We start from the raw sequence: 23,072 nt of genomic DNA, 5'->3' as shown, positions 1-23,072 counted from the left end.
TGGAGGTGTGTGATGTCAACAAGTTAGGAGCATGATTCCAGGGCAGGCAGGCATGCACACATGTGAACTGCCTCGGCTACTTTCGCTGTGCCTGTCTCCCGTTTTCGCGATTCTTTTGGCCTAGTGCCCTCCATAAATCTATGTGTGGATAGATACATGGATACACATATTTATAGCAAGTGGGGGTTGATATGCTTCCTGCTTTTGAAGCTAGTCTGTGCTTTGCTTGGCAATCTCTGGTGGGGCATCATTCATTCCTTGCCCCTCTCAAATACTACTTGAAACTGCAGTGCCAAAGGGACACTGCAATCTACTACTTACTTGGCCGGTCTATCTCTGCCTTTAAAATAGGATGTTGTAGAGTGTTGAGAAAGTTCATGTGCGTCCCCCCTCTGAAATCCAGTACATAAAGTGTGTCCTTATAGCTGAGGTTATTCGATCCAAGCCGTGATCCCGATAAGCATCTCCACTTCGACCTCGTAAGTAGAGTCTATCCCTAGCTCACGGTTTTCAACTCTTTTTCTTGCGTCTACCAAGATAGGCTGCAGTTTTCATGATCAATTATGTGTAGCATCTTCCTTGACAGGATAAGTATGCATGTCCGTCGAACAGTTCGTTAATTTCCCTCCTCTTAGTTTTTCAGCTGCCCTGCTCAACTCTACGTCAGGTGGCAAAAGATTTCCTTTCCACGACAAGATGTCAAGATATCTGAGGCAGTACGAGAAGGAACACATGAAGATGGCCATGCTGAAGCAAGAAGAGACATTCAAACAGCAGGTGATTACGAACTAGATAGATTTCCCAAACGAAGAATTCCACCAGCCAAAACTTCTTAGATTCTTGTATTACAAATTAACCAAGTATATGCTTTCTCAGGTTCAGGAACTGCACCGGCTGTACCGAGTTCAGCAGCTACTGATGACTGGAATGTCAAATGCAGCGCACAGCGTCAGATATAAACCTGACGGTGAGCGGCAAGCACGGGGGAACGAGGCTGGCTCAAGCAGGTCATGGGACTCGGAGAGGAAGAAAGGTCCACCTCCCACAGTTATCGAAGAGGGCGACCTAGATCTCACGCTGGCGATCGGAAGCTTGGTAGAGATGAAGAGCACGAAAAAGGATACGTCGTCAAGCTTAGATTCCAGGACGAGCATTTCTTCGTCCTCCACGGATTCCGGTAGCACGGACTGCAGGGTGCTGCCTCCTCATCCATCTCAGCTTGGGTCGTCGGTGGTTAAGGCTACTGCTGTGAACGTCGGCCAGCATATCGAGCAAGAAGGGGTAAAGCAGCCTCCTTGGCTTCACCAGTGTCTGAATTTGGCACGATAAGATTTCCAAGATTTCACTTGCTGTATCTCTCTTTCTCTCTCTCTTCTCCCGTCTTTTTTTTTCTTGCGATGAACATGTCATTCATGTATCTATTTACGGCCCATTTTGATTAGCAAGGTATGAAAGGAGAAAACTGCTCATTATTTTCTCACTTAGTGTCTCCAACTTATTTCTCCGCAAGTACTATCCATAAACTATCACGACTTCCTCTTCGAGGGAAACTATCACGACAATTTTTTAAGGGAAAATATCACGACATTTGTATTCGCTCCTCCATCTCTCATGTTTCATGTCGCAGCAAATTGTTCTCGCAAAAAAAAAAAAAATGGCAACACATGTCAGGTGCACGCTTGTGATGCAAGCGATGCACCGGATATGAGAATTACATGTTAAAAGACCGCACGCTCATGCTCAATCACATATTCCATGGCATGGAAATAAGTGGGGTGGGCCTGTAGATATTGTGCGGCAGCCGATAGTCCAGTCTTAATGAAGTCTAGAAATAAATATAACATGCCTCTACTGTATCACCAAATTTAAATCTAAATTTGAGTCAAAACTTGAGAAATAAAAACAAAAAATCAGCTATCATAATGTTAATATTGTCAATTGAAAGCCCACTTTCAAATAACTACTTCTCGTTTCACGATTTAACATTTCTATATGTATAATAAATTTCTTTCACTCATTTTTATAACTTTTGCATAAACTTTCTAACTTCCGTGCCTTGGGTACGCTCTCTTGATGGAGGAGGGGACCGTAACGACATCTCCATCACACAACGAGGAAGCCTAGAACGCTCTTTGGAAGCTTGAAGTGGTTGCCGAAGTTTGTGTCGTATGGTGGCGAGTTTTCATAGTGATCTTGTCTGTAGCAGCTACATTGGTGGCATACATGTCACACCTTTGGAAGATGTGAAATATGCAAGGCAATGTATGAGACAAGGTTTCACGCATTGATCCGGTGATCATGCATACATCGTTCTGTCGGGCGGTGAATGACATTCTAGAAATCAAATTGCCACACCTCCATCCAAAAACCTGTGATGCAAACATCACTTGCGGGGGAATTTGTTTGGTAATGCTTGAGAAATTCCTTCCCAAGAATCGTTGTGGCTGAGACGAGTGACCGACAGGCCAAAATGGCCCAACTAGTTCCAACCGGATGTTTCCCTTGAGCTTGTAGCATTGTTGCACTAAAAACAAAATCGCTACCATGGCTTCTTTTGCTTTAGTGTGAAAAGAAGGCTAGCTTTAGCGAACATGATGTTTTTCTTCTTGATTTAATTTTATTATGGTTGACGTTTAAACCACAGATATGTGCCCATTCCACCATAACTTTTGTTCAAAATTTCTATTTTCCTTATTTTAAATTTTGTAACCTTATCACTCCATCTTCTCTAAAAAAATTTATAGTTGTAGTTATCATCTGTAACACAAGCGGTAAAACTGAACCAAAATTCTGCTTTTGCTTATAGCCGGATGTGGATTGACGGGGCTGAAAATTTGTTCCGCTTAGTAATTATTTTATTCCGCATGTGGTTGTGATGTGTATCATAGGCATTATAGTTCTACTCTACTTAATTCAAAATTATGTTCCACTTGTAGTGATAATTTGTTTCCTGGACACTAAATTTTGTTCCACTTGGTCCCATATATTGTTCCTTGTGTAGTTGTGATTTGTTCGTGGATTCTAAGTCCACATTTTATACAGCCCGCCTTAGGGTCATCACCACCTGAAGCGTTACAACAGATGCCAAGTCGTCATTGACCTCAAAGATGAACTCAATTCACTCTATGAGATGCTTTACTACCCATGTGAATGGTATACTACTTTACCCAAATACTTATTGCGCATTTAGGTTTGAGCATAGTGACTTGGGGTCTGCATTGTAATGCCCATGGTTGATGGACTTGAGTTTCTAGGAAGAAGGTGCACTTGCGAATTCGTTGGTTGACAATTAGTATACCAGAATAAACCATACTTCCTGATTGTCTATTCTTAATTGATTGATGATGATTACAAAGTTGTTGTGATTGCTATGGTGTTCTATATTCTAGATTGGCTATCCCTCCTGGCAACCCCTCCTAGCCTTTATATAGGAGGCTAGGTCTCATGTATCGTTTCCGGGTTGGTTACATGTTGGAGATGAACTCTATGATTATCTATCTTGGGCCTCTCCTTATTTCACGCGTTAGGAAAATGGGCCTTGAACGCTTCATAGTTGCCAAATCACCTTGGGCTTCTTGGTCCTTAGCAAGCCATCAGGGTGGGCCTCCTGTTGCGCCCGCATGAGGTATGTCAATTATGGGCACCCAAAGGGTCATGTCCACATCAGTAGCCCCCGAGTGTCTAGTCGAGTTGTAGACTTGGGTAGGGACTCCGACTGTCGGATCATATTTGTCATTGCACTCGACAATTATGTCAGGTGAAGTCACTGACCCAAAAGAGAATTAGGTCAATGCCATGTAGTCGTAGTCGATAATTATGTTAGGTGAAGCAACTAACCTAGAAGTGCATCAGGTCAATATCTTGCATGTTTTGTTACGTTTAAAAGTCATAGGGATGATGGTCTAACTACCGGGTGCTCTCAATGGATCGGAAATAATTAATTGCTCTTGGGCATAAAAATGTTAACCTACTCAATCTCGAGTCCCCGGAACCAAACCGGGTATATGTTGGGGTAGTTCGACTCGTGCCGCGAGGGCTTTATCAAGTCAAACTCCAGCCTAAGAATGGGTAATGATACCTTCGATCTAGATTACAGATGTAGTATAGATGCTTTTTTCCTAGATAACCTAGGTTTGCCGAATCTTGGGAACCACTTGATGATAAGGAACATCTACAAAACTTGCTAAATTCGTTTTATCTTTATCTTACATTTACCAGATATTTCCAGATTACTTTGTATCTAGAGTTGTGTTGATGGATGAAGATAGGCCAGGGTTAAAGTTTCACCTGCAGTTATGCATACATAAGGGCTAAAAATAAAGTTAAGCACATTCATATATTGATGATCTAACATAGATATGATTTTTGAGCAACACATCCGTAAATATTATAGCTCATGCGAGCCATAAGGATATCATGTAGACTCCTTGTCCAACTATTATACCGAAAAGCATTGGGCTATCAATGATTATGAAGTAAAATATGGACCAGAATATTAAAATGATGATGTAAATGTTATTCCTAAGTGGATCACTAAACGAATATTGTACTCCCCTTGTTGTCACTTGGTTTCGTTCGTAGACACCGTTTAACTACACATCCGACCTCGAACCTTGATTAATCCCCGGGGTCTTGTGTACCTTACAAGTCTTTGGATTGAGCTAAGAGACAATGATACAAATCTCGTATGAATCACCACACACTATTCACATGTGATTAGATGCACATAATTTCTGCCTCAACACGCAGCCCGTGAGGAGTACTTACTCATAATAACAAGTTCAATGAAAGAAAACATTGTAGAATTACTTAGATCATAGCAAATATTATTACAAGGTTGCCAATCGTGAGGAGATCCCAATTACAATCTGTGGCTATGAGATAGAGATGGGGATGATGCACAACGGTGGAGGTGAAGCGATGGATCTTCCCCGGGTGTGTTTCTGATGCAATCTGAGAATGGCGGCCCTCTGTGCGGCGACTAGTCTTGAAATATATGGGTCCTTCACAAAAGTTGCTAGGTTTGACCAGGCGAAATCGGTGCCGGGTGGTACGAGCGGGCAGTACCTATGAGCCTCGCCCGTACCGGTGCTCGTTAAAACCACTGAATACAACTCTTTGACCCTAGTTGACTTGTGAGTATTGGCAACTCATGATTCTTCCTTTTTTCCCAAATTTCTCCATAAAAACATGATTTCATGTATCACACAATTTAAAACAAGAATTTACACATCTTTGTAATAGTTAGTCATTAGTAGCAAGGCTAGAGATATATTTCATCAATTTCTTTACTTAATATACGATTTTAACACGGATAAAGATGGATGTTTTCACATCCATCAGGTACCCAACCCACCCGTCGAAATTTTTGTCACACTATAGGCGTGGAAGTTAACTGGTAGAGCGCAGCGGATGCGGTTGCCAAACCTGTAGATTGGATCCGCATGTCTTATCTTCACATGAATACATGATAGATGTGGCAATTAGCTATGTTTCCGAAGTGGATGCAATCTGGGCAGTCGAGAAGATGTAGTGTCTTGAACTCGAGATTATGTCGATTGTGGCAGACTAGCACATTGAGCGAATCCAGGTGGTTTTTGGATAAGGAGCCAGGAGTCGATGATGCAGACTAAGTCCATGCATTAGACATGTTATGCAGTCATTTTTTTATTGGGTGCACGACCAGCGCTCCCCGTGAGAGTAGCCCCCGAGGCTATGTTCGGTTACTTGTAGCCGGGTATAGGCTCGTTTTGTCATGGCGTAAAGTGATGTGTTCACCCAAGGAGGTACTCGACTCTCGATCTGCACCTATTGGTGTGAGTAATTATCATCCACTCTGTTGGATGATGTCATAGCATACTCGGGCGCTACTCTGAGCAGCTGATGGGGCGCATCAATGTGGCCCCGCATCAAATCTTGACCGGTATGTGCATTAACTTAGGGTGATTTGATCGCACATTGCACGAGGGTCGAAGCACGAAAGCAGTCTCCTCGATCCTCGTGCGGGCGCAGTAAATGGAGGCTGATACGTCGCAAACGTATATACAATTTTTGATGTTCCATGCTTTTTTTTTACACCAATTTCTATATGTTTTGCTTAAACTTCGTTGCACTTTTATATATTTTCCGGCACTAACTTATTGTCAAGATGCCATAGTGCCAGTTTCCAGTTTTCTATTTTTTTGTATTTCAGAAAAGTTGTACAGGAAATATTCTCGGAATTGGATGAAACAAAAACCAAAGTTAATATTTTACCGTAACTAAGACAGAGTCCAGAGGGGAGACGAAGGAAGGCCACAGGGCGGCTAGACCGCCCCATGGCGTGGGCCCTAGCCACGCCATGGCATGGTGTCGCCCCCTAGCCTCAACCGACCTCGCTATTCCGCCTATTTATTCACGATCTCGGGAAAAACCTAAACACCCGAGCCTCCATCCACGAAAAGTTCCGTCGCGGCCGCAGACCATAGCTCGGGAGGGTTCTGAAGCTCTTCCCGGTACCCTGCCAGAGAGGGAGATCATCACCGGAGGCCTCTACATCGCCATGCCCGCCTCCGAAGTGATGCGTGAGTAGTTCATCCATGGACTATGAGTCCATAGCAGTAGCTAGATGGTTGTATTGTCTAATTTGTGTCTCATGTTTAGATCTTGTGAGCTGCCTATCATGATCAAGATCATCTTTATGTAATGCTACATGTTGTATTTGCTGGGATCCGATGAATATTGAATACTATGTTGAGATCGATTATATACTTGTCATATGTTATTTGTGATCTTGCATGCTCTCCGTTGGTAGTAGATACTCTGGCCAAGTAAATGCTTGTGACTCCAAGAGGGAAAATTTATGCTGGATAGTAGGTTCATGCCTCTAGTTTTCTGGAAGAGTGACAATAACTTCTAAGATTATAAATATGTTGTTGCTACTAGGGAGAAAACAGCAATGTTTTATCAAAGGATAATTCTATTGTTTACTTTACACACATTGCTTAATGCGATAATCTGTTGCTTGCAATTTAATACAGGAAGGGGTTCAGATGATAACCGGAAGGTGGATTATTAGTCATAGACGTAGTTGGATTACGGTCTATGTATTATGTTGTAATGCCAAACAAATCTCATAGTAATCATCTTATCATGTATGGTCTTTATTCTGTCAATTGCGCAGCTGTAATTTGTTCACCCAACATGTTATTTATCTTTATGGAGAGACACCTCTAGTGAATTGTGAACTCCGGTCTTTCTTTTACACTGATACAACCATCCTATTCTGTTTACTTACTGCAACACTATTCTCTTTAATTACACTGCAAACAATCATCATCTTTCCACACGATACGTTTAATCCTTTCTGTTCAGCAAAACCGGTGAGATTGACAACCTCACTGTAAGTTGGGGCAAAGTATTTTGGTTGTGTTGTGTGCAGGTTCCACGTTGTTGTTGACGTCGGTAGTGCGCCCTGCCATAAGTCAGCTAGCAACACCTTCAGAAGTCACGTCTTTATCCTACTGGTCGATTAAACCTTTGGTTTCTTACTGAGGGAAAACTTGCTACTGTGCTCATCATACCTTCCTCTTGGGGTTCCCCAACGATGTGCAATCTGCGCTTATCAGAGGCGTGATGGTTCGCTCTGCGCGCTGCCACATGTCGTCGTGGATGCGAGGGCGCGCGGTAGTGGAGTAAATTGTGCGGCCATGGATGGCCATGGTGACGTATAAAGGACATGGGAAGGGGTGGTGCGGCCTCTTCTTCCAGTCCACTATCACTATTTCCCTCTTCCTAGCGCTCCATGCCATTGCCGCCCAGGAAAACTTGAACCTTCGCCTGCTTTTTCAAGAGAAGCTTCTCGCCCAGAATCATGGGGAAACGAAGGGCGCCGGTTCCACCTCAAGCGCTGTCGTGGCGAAGAAAAAAGCTGGTGGCTGGGGAAAATCAAGGCACACTTGCTGATAGGGCAAAGGTGTCCGATCTTTCGATGAGATGAAGATAGATCGATTTGTTGGTGGAGTTCGTGCTTGATGATCCGACTACACATGCAAAGCTCGTGCGCCAATGCAATCGCTAGGACAATCTCCAGGAGTTAGTGATCTTGCGGATACACGATCAACCTGACCAACGAGGGTCTTAATTCCTACCTGAAATCGAGAACAAGTAAGAACTAATAATGCAATCAGAATATTGCGGATAAAAGATGAAACTTTATTGAATAAGGTGGGATTCCGAATAGTCGGTCTTGTTCTGGGCGTTGGCCTCAAAAGAAGTACACGAGAGTTGCACCAATGACTAACTTTTTATCTAATCAAAATACGAGTCTAAATGAGACGGCTATGGGGGTATTTAAAGGAGGAAAAGGTGGGGTTTCGGCCAACCATATGTATGGTGACTGAACCAAACCCTAGGCCTTCCCCCTTCAATACAGATTCTAAAAAGTGGCTGACTTAATTCCTGCGAAAATGACATGGGCCTGGCCTAAATCTAAAGGTGACGCAGCACCATATTATGCTATGGACAAAATTATGAAGTGTAATCTTGTATATTTCGTCCAAGTCTTCAATCATCATTATGGTGGCTTCAAAGTTCTGAAATCTCCACTTGGGGCGTCCTCTTCAATCCTCACATGTTTGCTGCCATCTCCTCCATGTGTGATCATGCTCCAATGCTTGTCCTCCTCATCCATGCTAGGTCCATCATTCCTAAGAGTAACAAACACATCTGATTTAGGCAGCATCATATTCTCATGTATGCGAGGAATAGTTACGTTCCAAGAAACGAAAGTACCTGATAGTTAAGTTGTTTGGCACGAGCTCGAGTGATTGGTCCTTGTATTTGTGTGGCTGTAGGTACATCGGTTGTATCAACAGATGGGATGTCCTCATCATGCTCCCCTTCTTGAATTGAAGTCGTCCTCGACGCTAGCTCATATTCTTCACCAAAAATAAGGCTTCAAATCTGCAATGTTAAATGTAGGACTAACCGGACCCAATTATGCAGGAAGCTCAAGTTTATATGCATTATCATTTATTTTCTCTAACACCTTAAAATGACCAGCAGCGCGTGGCATTAACTTAGACTTGCGCAATTCAGGAAAACGATCTTTACGCAAATGCAACCAACAAGATCCCCAACATCAAACACAACATGCTTTCTTCCTCTATCCCCAGCAAGTTTGTATTTAGCATTCATGCGTTATATGTTGTCTTTAGTAGTCTCATGCAATTAGTATCAATTCAGCACGTTCTGTAGCATCCAAATTATTTTGCACCGAAGATGGTAAAGGCAACAAATCAATAGGTGCACGTGGAACAATACCATACACAGTCTCAAAAGGGCACATCTTAGTGGTAGAATGCAACGAACGATTGTAGGCAAATTCAATATGAGGTAAACATTCTTCCCACAATTTCAAGTTCTTCTTTAAAATAGCCCGCAGCATAGTAGACAATGTTATATTTACTACTTCAGTTTGTCCATCAGTTTGGGGATGATATGTAGTACTAAACAGCAATTTAGTCCCCAACATAGCCCATAAACATCTCCAAAAGTGGCTAAGAAACTTTGTATCACGATCAAACAATAGTATTTGACACACCATGTAAATCAACAATTTCGTGAAAGAACAAATCAGCAACATGTGTAGCATCATCAGTCTTGTGACATGGAATAAAGTGTGCCATCTTACAAAACCGATCCACAACAACAAAGATACTATCCCCCCTTTTGTGTATGAGGCAATCCCAAAAGAAAATCCATAGAAATATCCTCCCAAGGTACACTAGGAATAGGAAGAGACATATATAAACCATGTGAATTAAGTCAAGATTTAGCTTTTTGACATGTAGTGCAGCGTGCCACAAATCTCTCAACATCTCGACGCATACGTGGCCAAAAGAAGTGTGCAACAAGTACATCCTCCGTCTACTTCACACCAAAGTGACCCATCAATCCTCCTCCATGCGCCTCCTGCAACAACAAAAGATGAACGGAACTATCTGGAATGCATAGCTTGTTAGAACGGAACACAAATCCATCATTGAGGACGAATTTGTTCCATGTTCTACCATCTCTACAATTCAGCAACGCATCTTTAAAATCAGTGTTTGACGGATTTTTGTACCAAAAATTCGTATTACAATATATAGAGCTGATAATACAGTATGTGTCAATTAGGATGGTACGTGCAAAATTTCTATGGCACATGCACGGCAACATGTACTATGGGCCTCATGAATATTTGTATCTACTAATTATTTTGGCAACCAATGATACATGTGAGAATAAAAAAGCAACAAGAATATCCTAACTAGCTGCATGTTGTTGAGTGCCTCTCGTGAAACAAGCCAATGCAGGCACGAAACATGTTGTCCTACATCGATTAAACCAGGGCACGGACGGCCCCATCTGGCATCGAGCTAGCATGTTTCTGGTTCCTTCACGTACGTACGTCTACGTCGGTTCATACGGCTGGCCTCAAAGGATTGTGTCGCGCGCGCCTGGTTCGGATAGAATCGGTTCAAACTCCAAGCTTTTCAATCCAGATCACGTCAGCCAGGCTGGTGAAAGATTAAACCGTCACGCGCGCGTTTTCCGCCGACGTGATTAACAAGCCACGGCTTCTGCCTATATAGGCAAGGCATCTCCCGGCCGAGAGACGATACGGAAGGAGGAGAGATACACAGACGCACACCCGCGCGCGCGCAGCGCCAACAAGCACGTCAGATCCTCTCGGTGTGAGCGCCAGCCATGCCAATAGCGCGATTTTAATCAAGCTGGGCGTTCCGAGATGGATCGTACTGCAGGCCAAGCGCACGCGCGGAAGCCAGGCACAACCACGCTAGGCTCTCGTGACTCACATACGCGTGTTTGTTGATTTGCATCGGAATCTTGCAAACAACAAATAACGTGTATTCCTATCCACCTAACCAATTTGTCGATTTGCATCGAAATCTTGCGAATGACAAAGGCCACATTTTCACCCACCAAAATTTGAGACGATCGCTGCGACGCAGCAGCGTCTATGGCGACTACTATGGGCCAGGAGGGAAGCACGTCTTTGATGGTAAGCAATGAATTTTGGCATCTTGATATTTCTTCCTCAAAGCGTTTATTCTACGATCTATATGTATCCGTCATTGATTGAAGAGGCAAGATCAAGATCAAAGCAATTATATATTCCGCCATCGAAGCGAGGCTATAAATCATGGTCTCCCGATGTGATGGAATTGGCTGTCGAGTACATGAGCGCAGGACGGCTATACCTGCGATGGTGGTTTACCCCTACGATGGAGGTCCACCCCTACGAGGGTAGTCGACTGCGGCTCTACCATGATTACAATTTCGACCATCGATGTGAGGCTAATGATAAAAGCTTCCCGATGTGATGGAACCATCTTCCAAAAATATATGAGCGCGTGATCTATCCTATGTGGGTGGTGAACTGCGCCTACGTGCAAATTATGAGGAGCGTACGCGGCTAAGTCCATGTGCGAAGAAGACCAATTATCAAAATCGATCTTGCTCCTTACAAGGAAGCATAATTGATCATATTTACATCTACATCGCCTATCACAAGGAGGCGAGATCATATATACATGACATTGATTTTGCTCCTACAAGGAAGCGAGATTGATATATTTTTGAGCATCATCCAACATACATCTGTGATATTATTCAACATCGACACCTTAGCCAAGTGTCGACGAGACAATGGCTACATATCATTACCATCATGTCTAAGCTGACGAGGCTAGATGAATGGCCAAGTGCCGACGAGGCTAGGTCACCATTATTATCGACATGTCCCAAACCTACGGGATCGGACACATTGTTGCTTGGCACCGACGAGGCGATAGCAACATATACACATGTCCGCGTCCGATGAAGTCAGGGCGTTACATGACTGGGCACCGACGAGGCGAAAGTCATCCCCTTCATCGACATATCCTGTTGGTCATACCAACATGGCGATAATACATTTGACTGGGTTTCGGCGAAACAAAGCCACCCGCACACATATTTTCAATTAATATCACAATGCATATGGATGAGCAATCCAAACATGACGACGACCATCAGCGCAGCTTAATCGGAGGTATTACGTGGGGCTTGACCCTGCGGATGTAATTAACCGGATGCTTGCAAAGGCACCGGGAATCAATGAACTACGCAATCTCCTCAGTCAGATACTCCATGAGCGCGACGCGAAGGCAAAAAGGATATAATCCTATTGGAACATGCAATATGTATTTGTACAATGCAATGATATGAATAAAATGCAGTGTTCCTCATATGGTGCTTTGTCTTTCTTTGTCTACTTTACTTTTATTTCTTGTTTTCATTAAGCAAGATGGCACGCCCGCATATTTGTACTCTCATGTACGCATCTAGGAAAACTCCTAATACCCTAGGGGAAAGTTTCGCTACTTTTTTGTCGAAACAAAATTGGCACGCCCGGTGGGACTTGGTTCTCCTCCCATCTTTGCTGCGCTCCGAAAGTCGTCAAATATATTGGTTCTATATTGCTCGTTGAAAGCCACTGCATTGAGACGTTGCCAAAAAAAAATGCAATGTCCTGCACAAAACACATGGGTTAAACCTTCTAAAGGAATCCATGACATGACTCGATCGATGGATACTTTGCGAATGGAAGTAAAATTCCACCTCTCTCAAAGCTCATGGAGGCATGCACAAAGAAAAAAGTAAAGTGCTTCTTCTGTTCAAGCACATGGCAAATGCATGCTCAAAAGAATCGCATGATTACCCGTCATAAGTGAGTCCTCTGTGATCAAACTGGAAGGGCAATGCAATATTTTCTAACTCCCTTCTACTCCCGTTCTGATCGTTGCCTCCTTGGCGATTCTACAATATGAAAACACGGTCTATAATTCCACATCCGCTCTGTAACAAGAAGCGGTGAATTATATCGCATAAAAAAGGGTTCATGGTTCCAGTGACTATGGTGATTAGAGTGATGTTCTGCTCTTTATCTGTTGGAAGATGATAATAGATCAACTTATCATGGCAACACCCGTCCATAAGAGAAAAAAAAAGAATCAAAAACATCGCCGAGAGCGCACAAGGTCACCACGTGCACCCTTAAATAGGGGACGTGAATATCAAATGCCACCTCCGCAGTCGTCAAATCGACAACCTGAGAGTGTGATACCCCAAGCTCCTTTGAGAGTTGAACCTCGAGAAGGCATTCTTCCAACGCCTTCCTTACTCCCAAGAGCTGCCCATCCACCTTCAATGAATCACCTTAAGCGTGACAAGCGTAGAAGGAATAGGCGAGCTCTCTATCAAGAACTCCAAGAACTTGTGCTTGGAAATGTGCATGTTCGAGTCAGGTCAGATGGGCGTGTTCACCCATTTTATGATAAGATTACGTTGAAGCTCTCCCCAACGTTGTTGGAGAATGAGAGGTACAACTACCTTGTCGGACGCCTTGCCCCACGGCCACGACAGCAACAAGAACCACCAAACAATGACATGGCGCATGGAGGTGGTGAGAACCACCCTCCTCGTGTTGTCTTATCCACACAAAAGGAAGAGAAAAAGTCGAATCCAATAGTGACCCCCACTCAGGAGGCTATGCAGGTTGATGCGGATCTTCCAACCTCCACAGAGGTGGCCAAGCCAACAAATGTTCTACCAGTTGCCCCCTCTCAAGAGGAGGAGCATCTGGACAAAATAATGATAGCACCTCATGCAGAAAAGGAAAGCTCGACTTTGCTCGCTCACACAGATAATAAAGGCTCCACTTCACATGGTGAAGATCTGGTGCCTAAAGATAATGATAATAGTACAAATGATGTGGTAATGTGTGGCACTATGACCGCTCACTCTGAGGATGACCATGATGATGATTGGGTCCCTCCTTCGATTGTGAAAGAGTTCTCATACCCATCAGATGAGGAAATTGTGCCCAACCCAAAGACTCCATTGTCCAAGGCATTCTTGCCTAATCTTGGAAAGGTGCGTCGGTGGTTTAAAAGCCCTAATGGAGAAGGAGATGGTGATGTGTCAACATCCTCGACATCGGCATCTTGTCTCCCCATATCTTCTCAAAAAGATGAACTAGATAGTTTGTCTCATCCTTATGTGAGCCTAGAATCACGTCTCCCACAAGATCCTGCACTACTTCAAAGGTATATAGAGCGCCCAGGGGTTGGCACTCGTCTAAAAAACATTGCTTCACAAAGGGTGACAGATTTCTCAACTCACTCTAGTGAAGATGATGAAAGTTTTCAAGGAGAATTGTCAGATGGTGACTCTAGCCCCTCATTAAGGGAACACAATGGATCTCCTCATTACTCTGATCTTGCCCATTCAATCGTGTCGGAGGATGAGAGCCAATTCGGAGATGATAACACTGCACCTGCTCTCATGGCGAATGAGGATAAAACTAATGAAGGTGACAAGGATAAGTCGCCTAATGATGAGGCAGGAACATCTGGGTTACGGGAAAAACAAATGGAGGAGCGAATTAATTCACAACAACAACAACTAAATCAGTTGAACACGAAGTTTGATCAGCTCCTGAATCTCCTTGCTGGTTCAGGACGTACCATACCACCAAGTAATGGCGAGCCATTCAATGGCCAACCAATAGTTGATCCACAAGTGGAGGAATTAGAGGACATAGCTCGCCGTCAGAGAGCGGATGAAGACCCTAGCAAGAATCCTCAGTTGATTGCACCTCCTCCCTTGGTGTCCAGCAGTGCTGCGACTCAGCCTGAGATGCTAAGAAGGTATCACAATTTCATAGAGGACATGGTGAATAAAAAGATGAAGCAACTTTCTACAGAACAAGCTCCCCAAACATCGGAGAGTGAGCTTGATAAACCATATGAATCATGGCATGATCTAATTCCCTTCCCCGCAGGATGGCATCCACCTAAGTTCCGCCAATTTGATGGGACCGGTGATGCAAGGGAGCATCTAGCATACTTTGAGGCAACTTGTGGAGACACTGCTCGTAGCCCATCTCTTCTCTTACGCCAGTTATCTGGTTCTTTGACTGCGGCTGCCTTTCATTGGTATAGCCGGCTACCTGTGGGGTCCATCTCTGATTGGAAAAGCATGAAAGAGCTCTTTAAAGCTCATTTCGTTACCATGAAGAAAGATTTCTCTGTGGTCGAACTGTCACAAGTTCGACAGAGATATGATGAAAAAATTGATGAATATATAGTCAGATTCCGTAGTAGCTATGTACGGCTTGCTCGAGTGATGCACCCTGAGGATGCCATAGAAATGTGTGTACATGGTATGCAACAACATTGGTCGCTCTAAGTATCTCGGCGCGAACCAAAAACATTTAGTGCCCTCAGTTCGGCAGTGGCAGCAACCAAGCTAGAGTTCGAAAAGTCTCCTCAAATCATGGAGTTATACAAGAATGCTAGTATGACAGATCATGCTAAGCGTTTTAATGCAACAGCAAAGCCAAACAATAATGGTGCCAAGCCTAGGGCGTCACATGAGGTTAACACTGCTAGAGTAATGCACCAGAATAATGCACCTATGCTAGGTGCAAGGAATGAACCTACGGGGGCTAGGCAACGCACCACTATTCAAGAACTCCTAAGGAAGCAATATGTTTTCCGTAGGGAGATGATAAAAGGCTTCTTTAATCAAGTGGTGGCACATAACCATTTAAATCTACCAGAACCAAAGAGACCTGACCAAGTAAATATGACTGATAATCCTCTCTATTGCCCATATCATCGATATGTGGGCCATGTGATTGAGGTTGTGTTGCTTTCAAGGAGTGGCTTCAAAGAGCCATTGATGAAAAAAGATTGCAGCTACAACCTGATGCCATTAACCCAGCATACCATACCGTGAACATGGTGACAGTGGGACCAACTGGTAACACAAGCCACGATGATAGTGAAAACGAAGTATGGGTTCCATTGGACCAAGTAGAGAGGAAGTTGATTAATTTGAGGCACTCTCATGACACCTCGATGGCAAAGAGAATATCAGATAGAACTAGGCGATATAGGCCTTCTCCCTTGCAAACCCAACGACAAGGTTCTTACTTTGCGACCCCACGTCCTAATACGTTGGGGCTAAGAAGATGGCATGACCCAAGCCGTCGCAGGATGCCACCAAGATTTGTGCCTGAGTCAGAAGGAGATGAATCATTTCCTCGACTAGGACGGTCATTTCCTACTTTGGCGCACTTCATGCCTCACACATGGATGCAGCCTACTGAAGCTACAGAAGTGGAGACATCCAATAATGCTTCACCTTCTTCGTCTCCCAGCAATACCTCGTGCAATGTGGTTATCCAGTATAACAAATCCAATAGCTCTTCTTCTGATGACAATGGCCTCACACATGAGGAGATACAAACAATGTATGGGGGGCCTCCCTTGCTAGGGTCCTCTACAAAAGAGGTAAACATGAACCTTCGAGGTGGTAAAGTGCTTCCTGACCCACATAAGCTTCAACAACAAAAGCCAACGAAAGAGAAGTTGTGAGAACCGAAGGATGTCCCACCTCAAGAAGATGAGGTAGTTGAACCTGACGCAGATGCAACAGGAGAGTCTCCTAAGATAGACTATAATATAATCGCACATCTGAAGCGAATTCCAGCTCTTTTGAGTGTCTATGATGCATTAGTATTAGTGCCTGAACTTCGGCATGCTCTTGCCAAGGCCCTAGAAGCGCCAGAGGTCTATGAGGTGACCATGGCAAAGCACCGAGTACTTTGCAATTTCTTGAATGCAAATGAGATCACCTTCTCTGAGGAAGATAAAGTCGTGGCTGATGACAATCATAATCGCCCGCTTTATATAGAAAGGAACATCGGAGCTGCTTATTTGCGACGTGTGCTCATTGATCCCGGATCTGCAGTGAACATCTTGCCTGTACGTAGTCTAACACGTGCTGGCTTCACAATGGATGACTTGGAGCCAACGGAAGTGGTTATTTGTGGTTTTGACAATCAAGGAAGGCCGGCACTCGGGTCCATTACGGTGAAAATACAAATGTCTTCCTTTAGCTTTAAAGTAAGATTCTTTGTTATAGATGCAAAGACTTCATACTCAGCACTATTGGGTCGACCATGGATACATAAGTACCAAGTGGTCCCCTCAACACTACATCAATGCTTGAAGTTTGTAGATGGAAGTGGTGAACAACACCGGATAGCTGGCAACACTACCCCGTACACGATTCAGGAGGCATACCATGCCGATGCAAAATATTATTTCTCAAGCGGGGAACCTCAAACACAACAGGGTCGTGTAGCACCGCCGGCCGATGTTCTCATTACTCCGGGCTCAACTATGTCACCTGACAGTGAGCCTCAATCAAGTCGACATTCTTCTAGGCGGAGCCAAAGTCAAGAGGACAAGGGTCGGGGGCATGGAAGAAGATTTCCTCCTCCCACCCACAAGCATAGTTACACAGCCCCCCAAAGGAGGGAATGTGCTACTCCTACTATGAAATCACCACCGATATTGCTGAGTGCTGAAGCTACTTCTTCTCCAGCTCCACTCGTACTGAGGTCTGTACCTAAACCTACCATAACTCCTTGCTCTAATGATAAGGATGCTTTGCTTACCATTACACCATCACTGGATAATACTTTAACTAATGAAAGTTCCACATGCTTAGGAGCTTCTAAAAGCCTCACCACAGGTGGCTCACCAGCCCCTATCGTACTGGAGACGCACGCTGGTCCAACGACTAGAAGCATAGAACATCCACAAGGAATGGTACGAAGAAGGGTGGCTGAGATAGAGGAACTACAGGGTGCTGCACCTAAGCAGCCCCCATCAATGTACATCTCCACAGCGATGCCGTTGCAAGTCTTGGTGATCCCAGAAAAACATTATGGGGTTCCACCTACTCTCTTCTATAAGGTCCCGCAGGTACAACCATGTGACATTTTAATTAAACTTCCATAGTTGTGACTACTATGAAGGTGGAACCAAGATTGGTTTCCCTCTTAAGGAAATCGGGGATTGAACTCCAAAGAAATTGCAGGTTGCCATCACCACCCGCCATATGCAAAGTGTGGTGGGGTCAAGCAGAGAAGATCATCAAGAAAAATAAAAAGAAGGTCCAGCCAAGATATGGTCTGGGTTACATCCGCTCAGAGTCTTCTGAAAGTGAGGATGAAGAAAATGATAATCCACAAAGGGTCACATGCCACATGGCATTGGTACATGATCCAAGTGTGAGAGAGGAGTCAACCTCCAACTGCGAGGATGGTAATTCTTTATATCAAACTCCTCATCAACCTCGTTCTTTTTGTGCTGCTGCAAATGCACGTCAAGGTATGAAGGATAAAAAATTTCTTTTGTCTCAGGTTCATAGATCCATGACCACCCTGCAAGGTGAAGTATATGAGGCTGCCCCCGCACCTCAACAACTTGAAGATGGCGGACAACTCACTACGGATGAGCTTGTCGAAGTCAATCTAGGCACAGAGGAGGAGCCGCGCCCTACCTTTGTTAGTAGTGCCCTCACTCCCTTGGAAAAAGAAAGTTATCGAGAATTCCTAATGGAGTTCCGAGATTGCTTTGCATGGTCATATAAGGAAATGCCTGGACTCGATCCACGGGTTGCTACACATAAGCTATCAATTGATCCCAAGTTCAGGCCAGTGAAGCAGCAACCACGCCGCTTTCACCCAGAACTGCAAGATAGCATTATTGCCGAGGTGGACAAACTCATTGCCGCCGGCTTCATTAAAGAGGTACAATATGCTCGGCCGGCTAGCAAATATTGTCCCCGTCGAAAAAAAGAATGGGCAGACACGGGTATGTGTCGACTTTCGCGACCTAAACCGTGCTTGTCCCAAAGATGATTTTCCTATACCCATCACTGAGATGGTTGTTGATTCCACTACAGGTTATGGTGCTTTATCCTTCATGGATGGGTCATCAGGTTATAACCAAATCAAGATGGATGAAAATGATGCAATAGACACTGCATTTCGGACGCCAAAAGGGAACTTTTACTATACTGTAATGCCCTTTGGGTTGAAGAGCGCCGGTGCAACATATCAAAGAGCTATGACCGTTGTCCTTGATGACCTCATTCATAATTCAGTTGAGTGTTATGTTGATGACATGGTAGTGAAAACTAAGGACCGCGTGAATCATCAAGCAGATTTGCGTGTTGTGTTCAATCGTTTACGAAAGCACCAATTAAAGATGAATCCTCTCAAATGTGCCTTTGGCGTACGGTCTGGTTTATTCCTTGGTTTCATTGTCCATCATCGTGGCATTGAGATCTCTCCAAAGAACATAAAGGCTATTCAAGATATGCCGCCTCCCATGAACCTAAAAGAGTTAAAATCTTTGCAAGGACACTTAGCATATATACGACGCTTCATTTCTAACCTCTCGGGGCGTACACAACCTTTTACAAGGTTGATGAGGAAAGGTGTGCCGTTCGAATGGGACGAGCAATGCCAAAACGCTTTTGATAGCATTAAAAAATATCTCCTAAATCCCCCAGTTCTAGCCGCGCCTATTAAAGGGCGTCCGCTTATTCTCTACATTGCTGCGCAACCCTCCTCTGTGGGTGCACTCCTTGCGCAACATAACGATGAAGGAAAGGAGGCGGCATGCTATTACTTAAGCCGAACAATGGTTGGCGCCGAGCAAAACTACTCACCTATTGAGAAGTTGTGTTTAGCCCTCGTATTTGCATTAAAGAAGATGCGCCACTATGTGTTGGAACATCAAATCGAACTCATTGCAAGAGCCGACCCAGTAAAATATGTATTAAATAAACCTGCTCTAATGGGTCGTCTCGGAAAATGGGCAATGTCCTTGATGGAATTCGATATTACTTATGTTCCACAAAAAGCAATTAAGGGGCAAGCCTTGGCTGATTTTCTCGCAGCACACCCCGTGCCTGATGACTCCCCGCTTGTGTTAGAGCTGCCCGATGAGGAAGTATTTTCCGTCGAGGTTGAGCCCCCATGGGAGCTATATTTTGATGGGGCCTCTCGCATAGAGACGAACCCAGATGGCGCATCAACAAGGAGAGCTGGGGCAGGAATAGTATTCAAGACTCCGCAAGGAGGAACTATATACCACTCTTTCTCCCTCTTAAAGGAGGAATGTTCAAACAATGAAGCAGAGTACGAGGCTCTCCTATTTGGCCTCCTACTAGCACTCTCTATGGATATACGAGACCTCCGGGCTTATGGGGACTCACAACTCATCGTTCGACAAGTTAATGACATATATGAGGTACGAAAGCCCGAGCTAGTGCCATATTACAAAGCGGCTCAAAGCCTTATGAGAAAATTTGAGCGTATTGAAATTTCCCATGTGCCGCGAAGTAAAAATGCTTCGGCAGATGCCTTGGCCAAACTTGCAGCAGCGTTAGTGCTTCCCAAAGGGGAACCCGCTCATATAGGAATTGAAGAAAGATGGCTCCTACCGGCCGTTCTGGAACTAATACCCGATGAGTGTGAGGTACATCATGTTGTCGCCACCTTCATACAAGAGGACGATTGGCGCAAACCCTTCCTCGATTATTTTTGCCATGGGACTCTCCCTAATGATCCCGTAGAAAGGCGTAGGTTGCAAAGGCGCCTCCCTTCATATATTTATATGGCAAGGACCTTGTATCGACGTTCATTCGGTCAAGAGCTCCTGTTGCGATGCGTGTCTAGAAATGAAGCTGATAAAATACTACAAGAGGTCCATCATGGCATTTGTGGAGGCCACCAAGGTGGACCCAAAATGTACCATAGCATAAGGATTGGTGGCTATTATTGGCCCGGAATCATGAGAGACTGCCTAGAGGTAGCAAGGTCGTGTCACAATTGTCAGATTCATGGTGTTCTCAAACACCAACCTCCTGTTCCCTTACATCCCACTTGTGCCCTCATGGCCTTTCGATGGATGGGGTATAGATGTTGTTGGCCCCTTTGACCCTCCATCTTCTGGAGGTCATGTCTTTATCCTAGCAGCGACTGATTATTTCTCCAGATGGGCGGAGGCTGTGCCCCTAAGAGAAGTAAAAAGTGACAATGTGATCAATTTCCTGGAGCGTAATATCATATATCGCTTTGGAGTCCCTCGTCGAATCACTTCTGATAATGCCAAGGCCTTCAAATCACATAAAATGCTAAAATTCATTGCCAAGTATAAAATTCAGTGGAATTACTCCACTGGATACTATCCTCAAGCCAATGGGTTGATTGAAGCTTTCAATAAGACCCTTGGACAAATATTGAAGAAGACAGCCCACAAGCATCGTCGTGATTGGCACGATCGCCTCTATGAGGCCTTATGGGCATACCGTGTCACTGTCCGAACGCCTACCCAAGTGACACCATACTCATTGGTGTTCGGGACTGAGGCGGTTCTTCCGCTTGAAGTAGAGCTACCATCTCTAAGAGTGGCTATTCATGATAAAATTACCCAAGATGAGCAAATCCGACTGCGATACCAAGAGTTGGATTCCTTGGAAGAAGATCGCCTTAATGCGCTTCAAAATCTTGAACTCTATCGCCAAAATATGGTTCGATCATATGACAAACTAGTAAAACCTCGAGTCTTTCGTAAGGGAGATTTGGTTCTAGTACTTCGGCGCCCCATCGTGGTTAAGGGTAAAGTCAAAGGAAAACTCGAACCCAAATGGGAAGGGCCTTTTGTCATTGAACAAGTATATGATGGTCGTGCCTATCAATTGATTGACCAAGAAGGGGATCGCCCTATGCCACCCATCAATGGGAGGTACCTGAAGAAGTACTTTGCGTGATCTGCTGCACGCAAGTCGCCTTTTTTCCCTTTATTTTGTGTTTATCTTTATTTGGATTTTCTTTTTAACATGGACATCAACGTCCTACAATAAACGGCTTTCCCTAAAACACACCATGCTAGTGATTGAAGTCTTGGTCACCCTTGGTCTAGTCTGAAGGTGGCACATGTGGCATGCATTAAAGTGGAGCGACACCTATACTCACTACACACGACACATGCCAAAGTGTATGCTTTCAGCAGGAGTGGTGAAAATTACTTGGGCTACTTCGTGCACTTCGAGGTCCCATACTCTTCATGTTTCTTGCCATGTTTCAGGCTCCCAGAGGCACAACGCCCTGGGGTAACCCATAGGAAAAAGAGCAAGTCCCCAGGGTGTTTCTTCCACCACAGCCAAAATGCCTTTGAGGGTCTATGTAGTCCACAGAGGTGCGCGTCTGCTCTTCAAATTCTGAAGATGAGTCCCCTAGCAACTGCCAAAGAAGGTCTTTCAAGGAGTCCAATCAAATCCTCTCAAACAAACGAGGAAGCTCCATCAAAAGTTCACGAAGTTCAAGCAATCCTCAAAAAAAAAAACAAAGAAGAAGCGAGAAGGAAAATAAGCCAATCAAAGAAGCAATTCTCCATCAAGCAAGTCATGATCCATAGGGGACTCATTGGAAATAAGGAGGGGAGTAGCCGTGCACCACCCCTCAACAAGGCCATGAAAAATAGCCAAGCCATTTATCCCATAACCATTTACACAAGTCACCCTCTCCTACGTCTCTGTGTTCTTGAGACATGTGCAAGGGGCATGATGAAGTTCTGGGGCTACTCAGTCCCATGAAGTCTAGGGTAAGAATTCTCATCCTCCTGAAAGCATCATGGAAGCGTGCGGTGTTTCACATACACTCACAGAAACTAAATTATCAAGTTGCAACTGTCATGGTTTTCGACAGTTCCTGATGATTATCCCTTGGGTTACCATTTCTAAGGTCACGTTCATAGCCGGTATTACAAGGGAAAGCCAATATCCCAAAATAAAATAAAATAAAAACTTTGTTTTTTTTCTTTTTTTTTCTTCCTGCTTGGTTAATTTTGTGCCTCCATGCAGCTTGTTTCCTCGCTTGTTCTTAGAGAGAAATATATATTTCCTCGATCTTTGTGCATCCTTATATGCCACTACTGCATACGCGTGACACTACTCATCGTGCATAACGTCACCGATATTTTTCCAGCGACTGGAATTCTGCATCATCTAATGCATCGCTATTGAAGGCACCATCCATAGTATGGCCATATCGGTGACACTGGGGGCATCACCCCTTGGTAGTCATACCACCAACACTGGGGGCATCA

General features: G+C 44.3%; 1 protein-coding gene across 2 annotated transcripts; it reads left to right on the top strand.

The window, feature by feature from the left end:
• The first annotated feature begins 237 nt into the window (after nucleotides 1-237).
• On the top strand, nucleotides 238-1,469 carry LOC124698662. 2 transcript variants are annotated; one of them, XM_047231134.1, is made up of 3 exons: nucleotides 238-479; nucleotides 644-777; nucleotides 877-1,469. In XM_047231134.1, exons 2-3 carry the CDS (start codon nucleotides 697-699, stop codon nucleotides 1,327-1,329), a joined length of 534 nt encoding a protein of 177 aa, XP_047087090.1. In that variant the 5' UTR covers nucleotides 238-479; nucleotides 644-696; the 3' UTR covers nucleotides 1,330-1,469. The 2 variants fall into 2 exon arrangements, with proteins under 2 accessions (XP_047087090.1, XP_047087089.1); XM_047231133.1 differs by having other exon boundaries at nucleotides 636-777.
• Nucleotides 1,470-23,072: the final 21,603 nt, after the last annotated feature.

The sequence above is a fragment of the Lolium rigidum genome, chromosome 3, assembly GCF_022539505.1.
Source record: "Lolium rigidum isolate FL_2022 chromosome 3, APGP_CSIRO_Lrig_0.1, whole genome shotgun sequence".
NCBI lineage: Eukaryota > Viridiplantae > Streptophyta > Magnoliopsida > Poales > Poaceae > Lolium > Lolium rigidum.
This window is presented reverse-complemented; position numbering and strand designations above follow the sequence as displayed.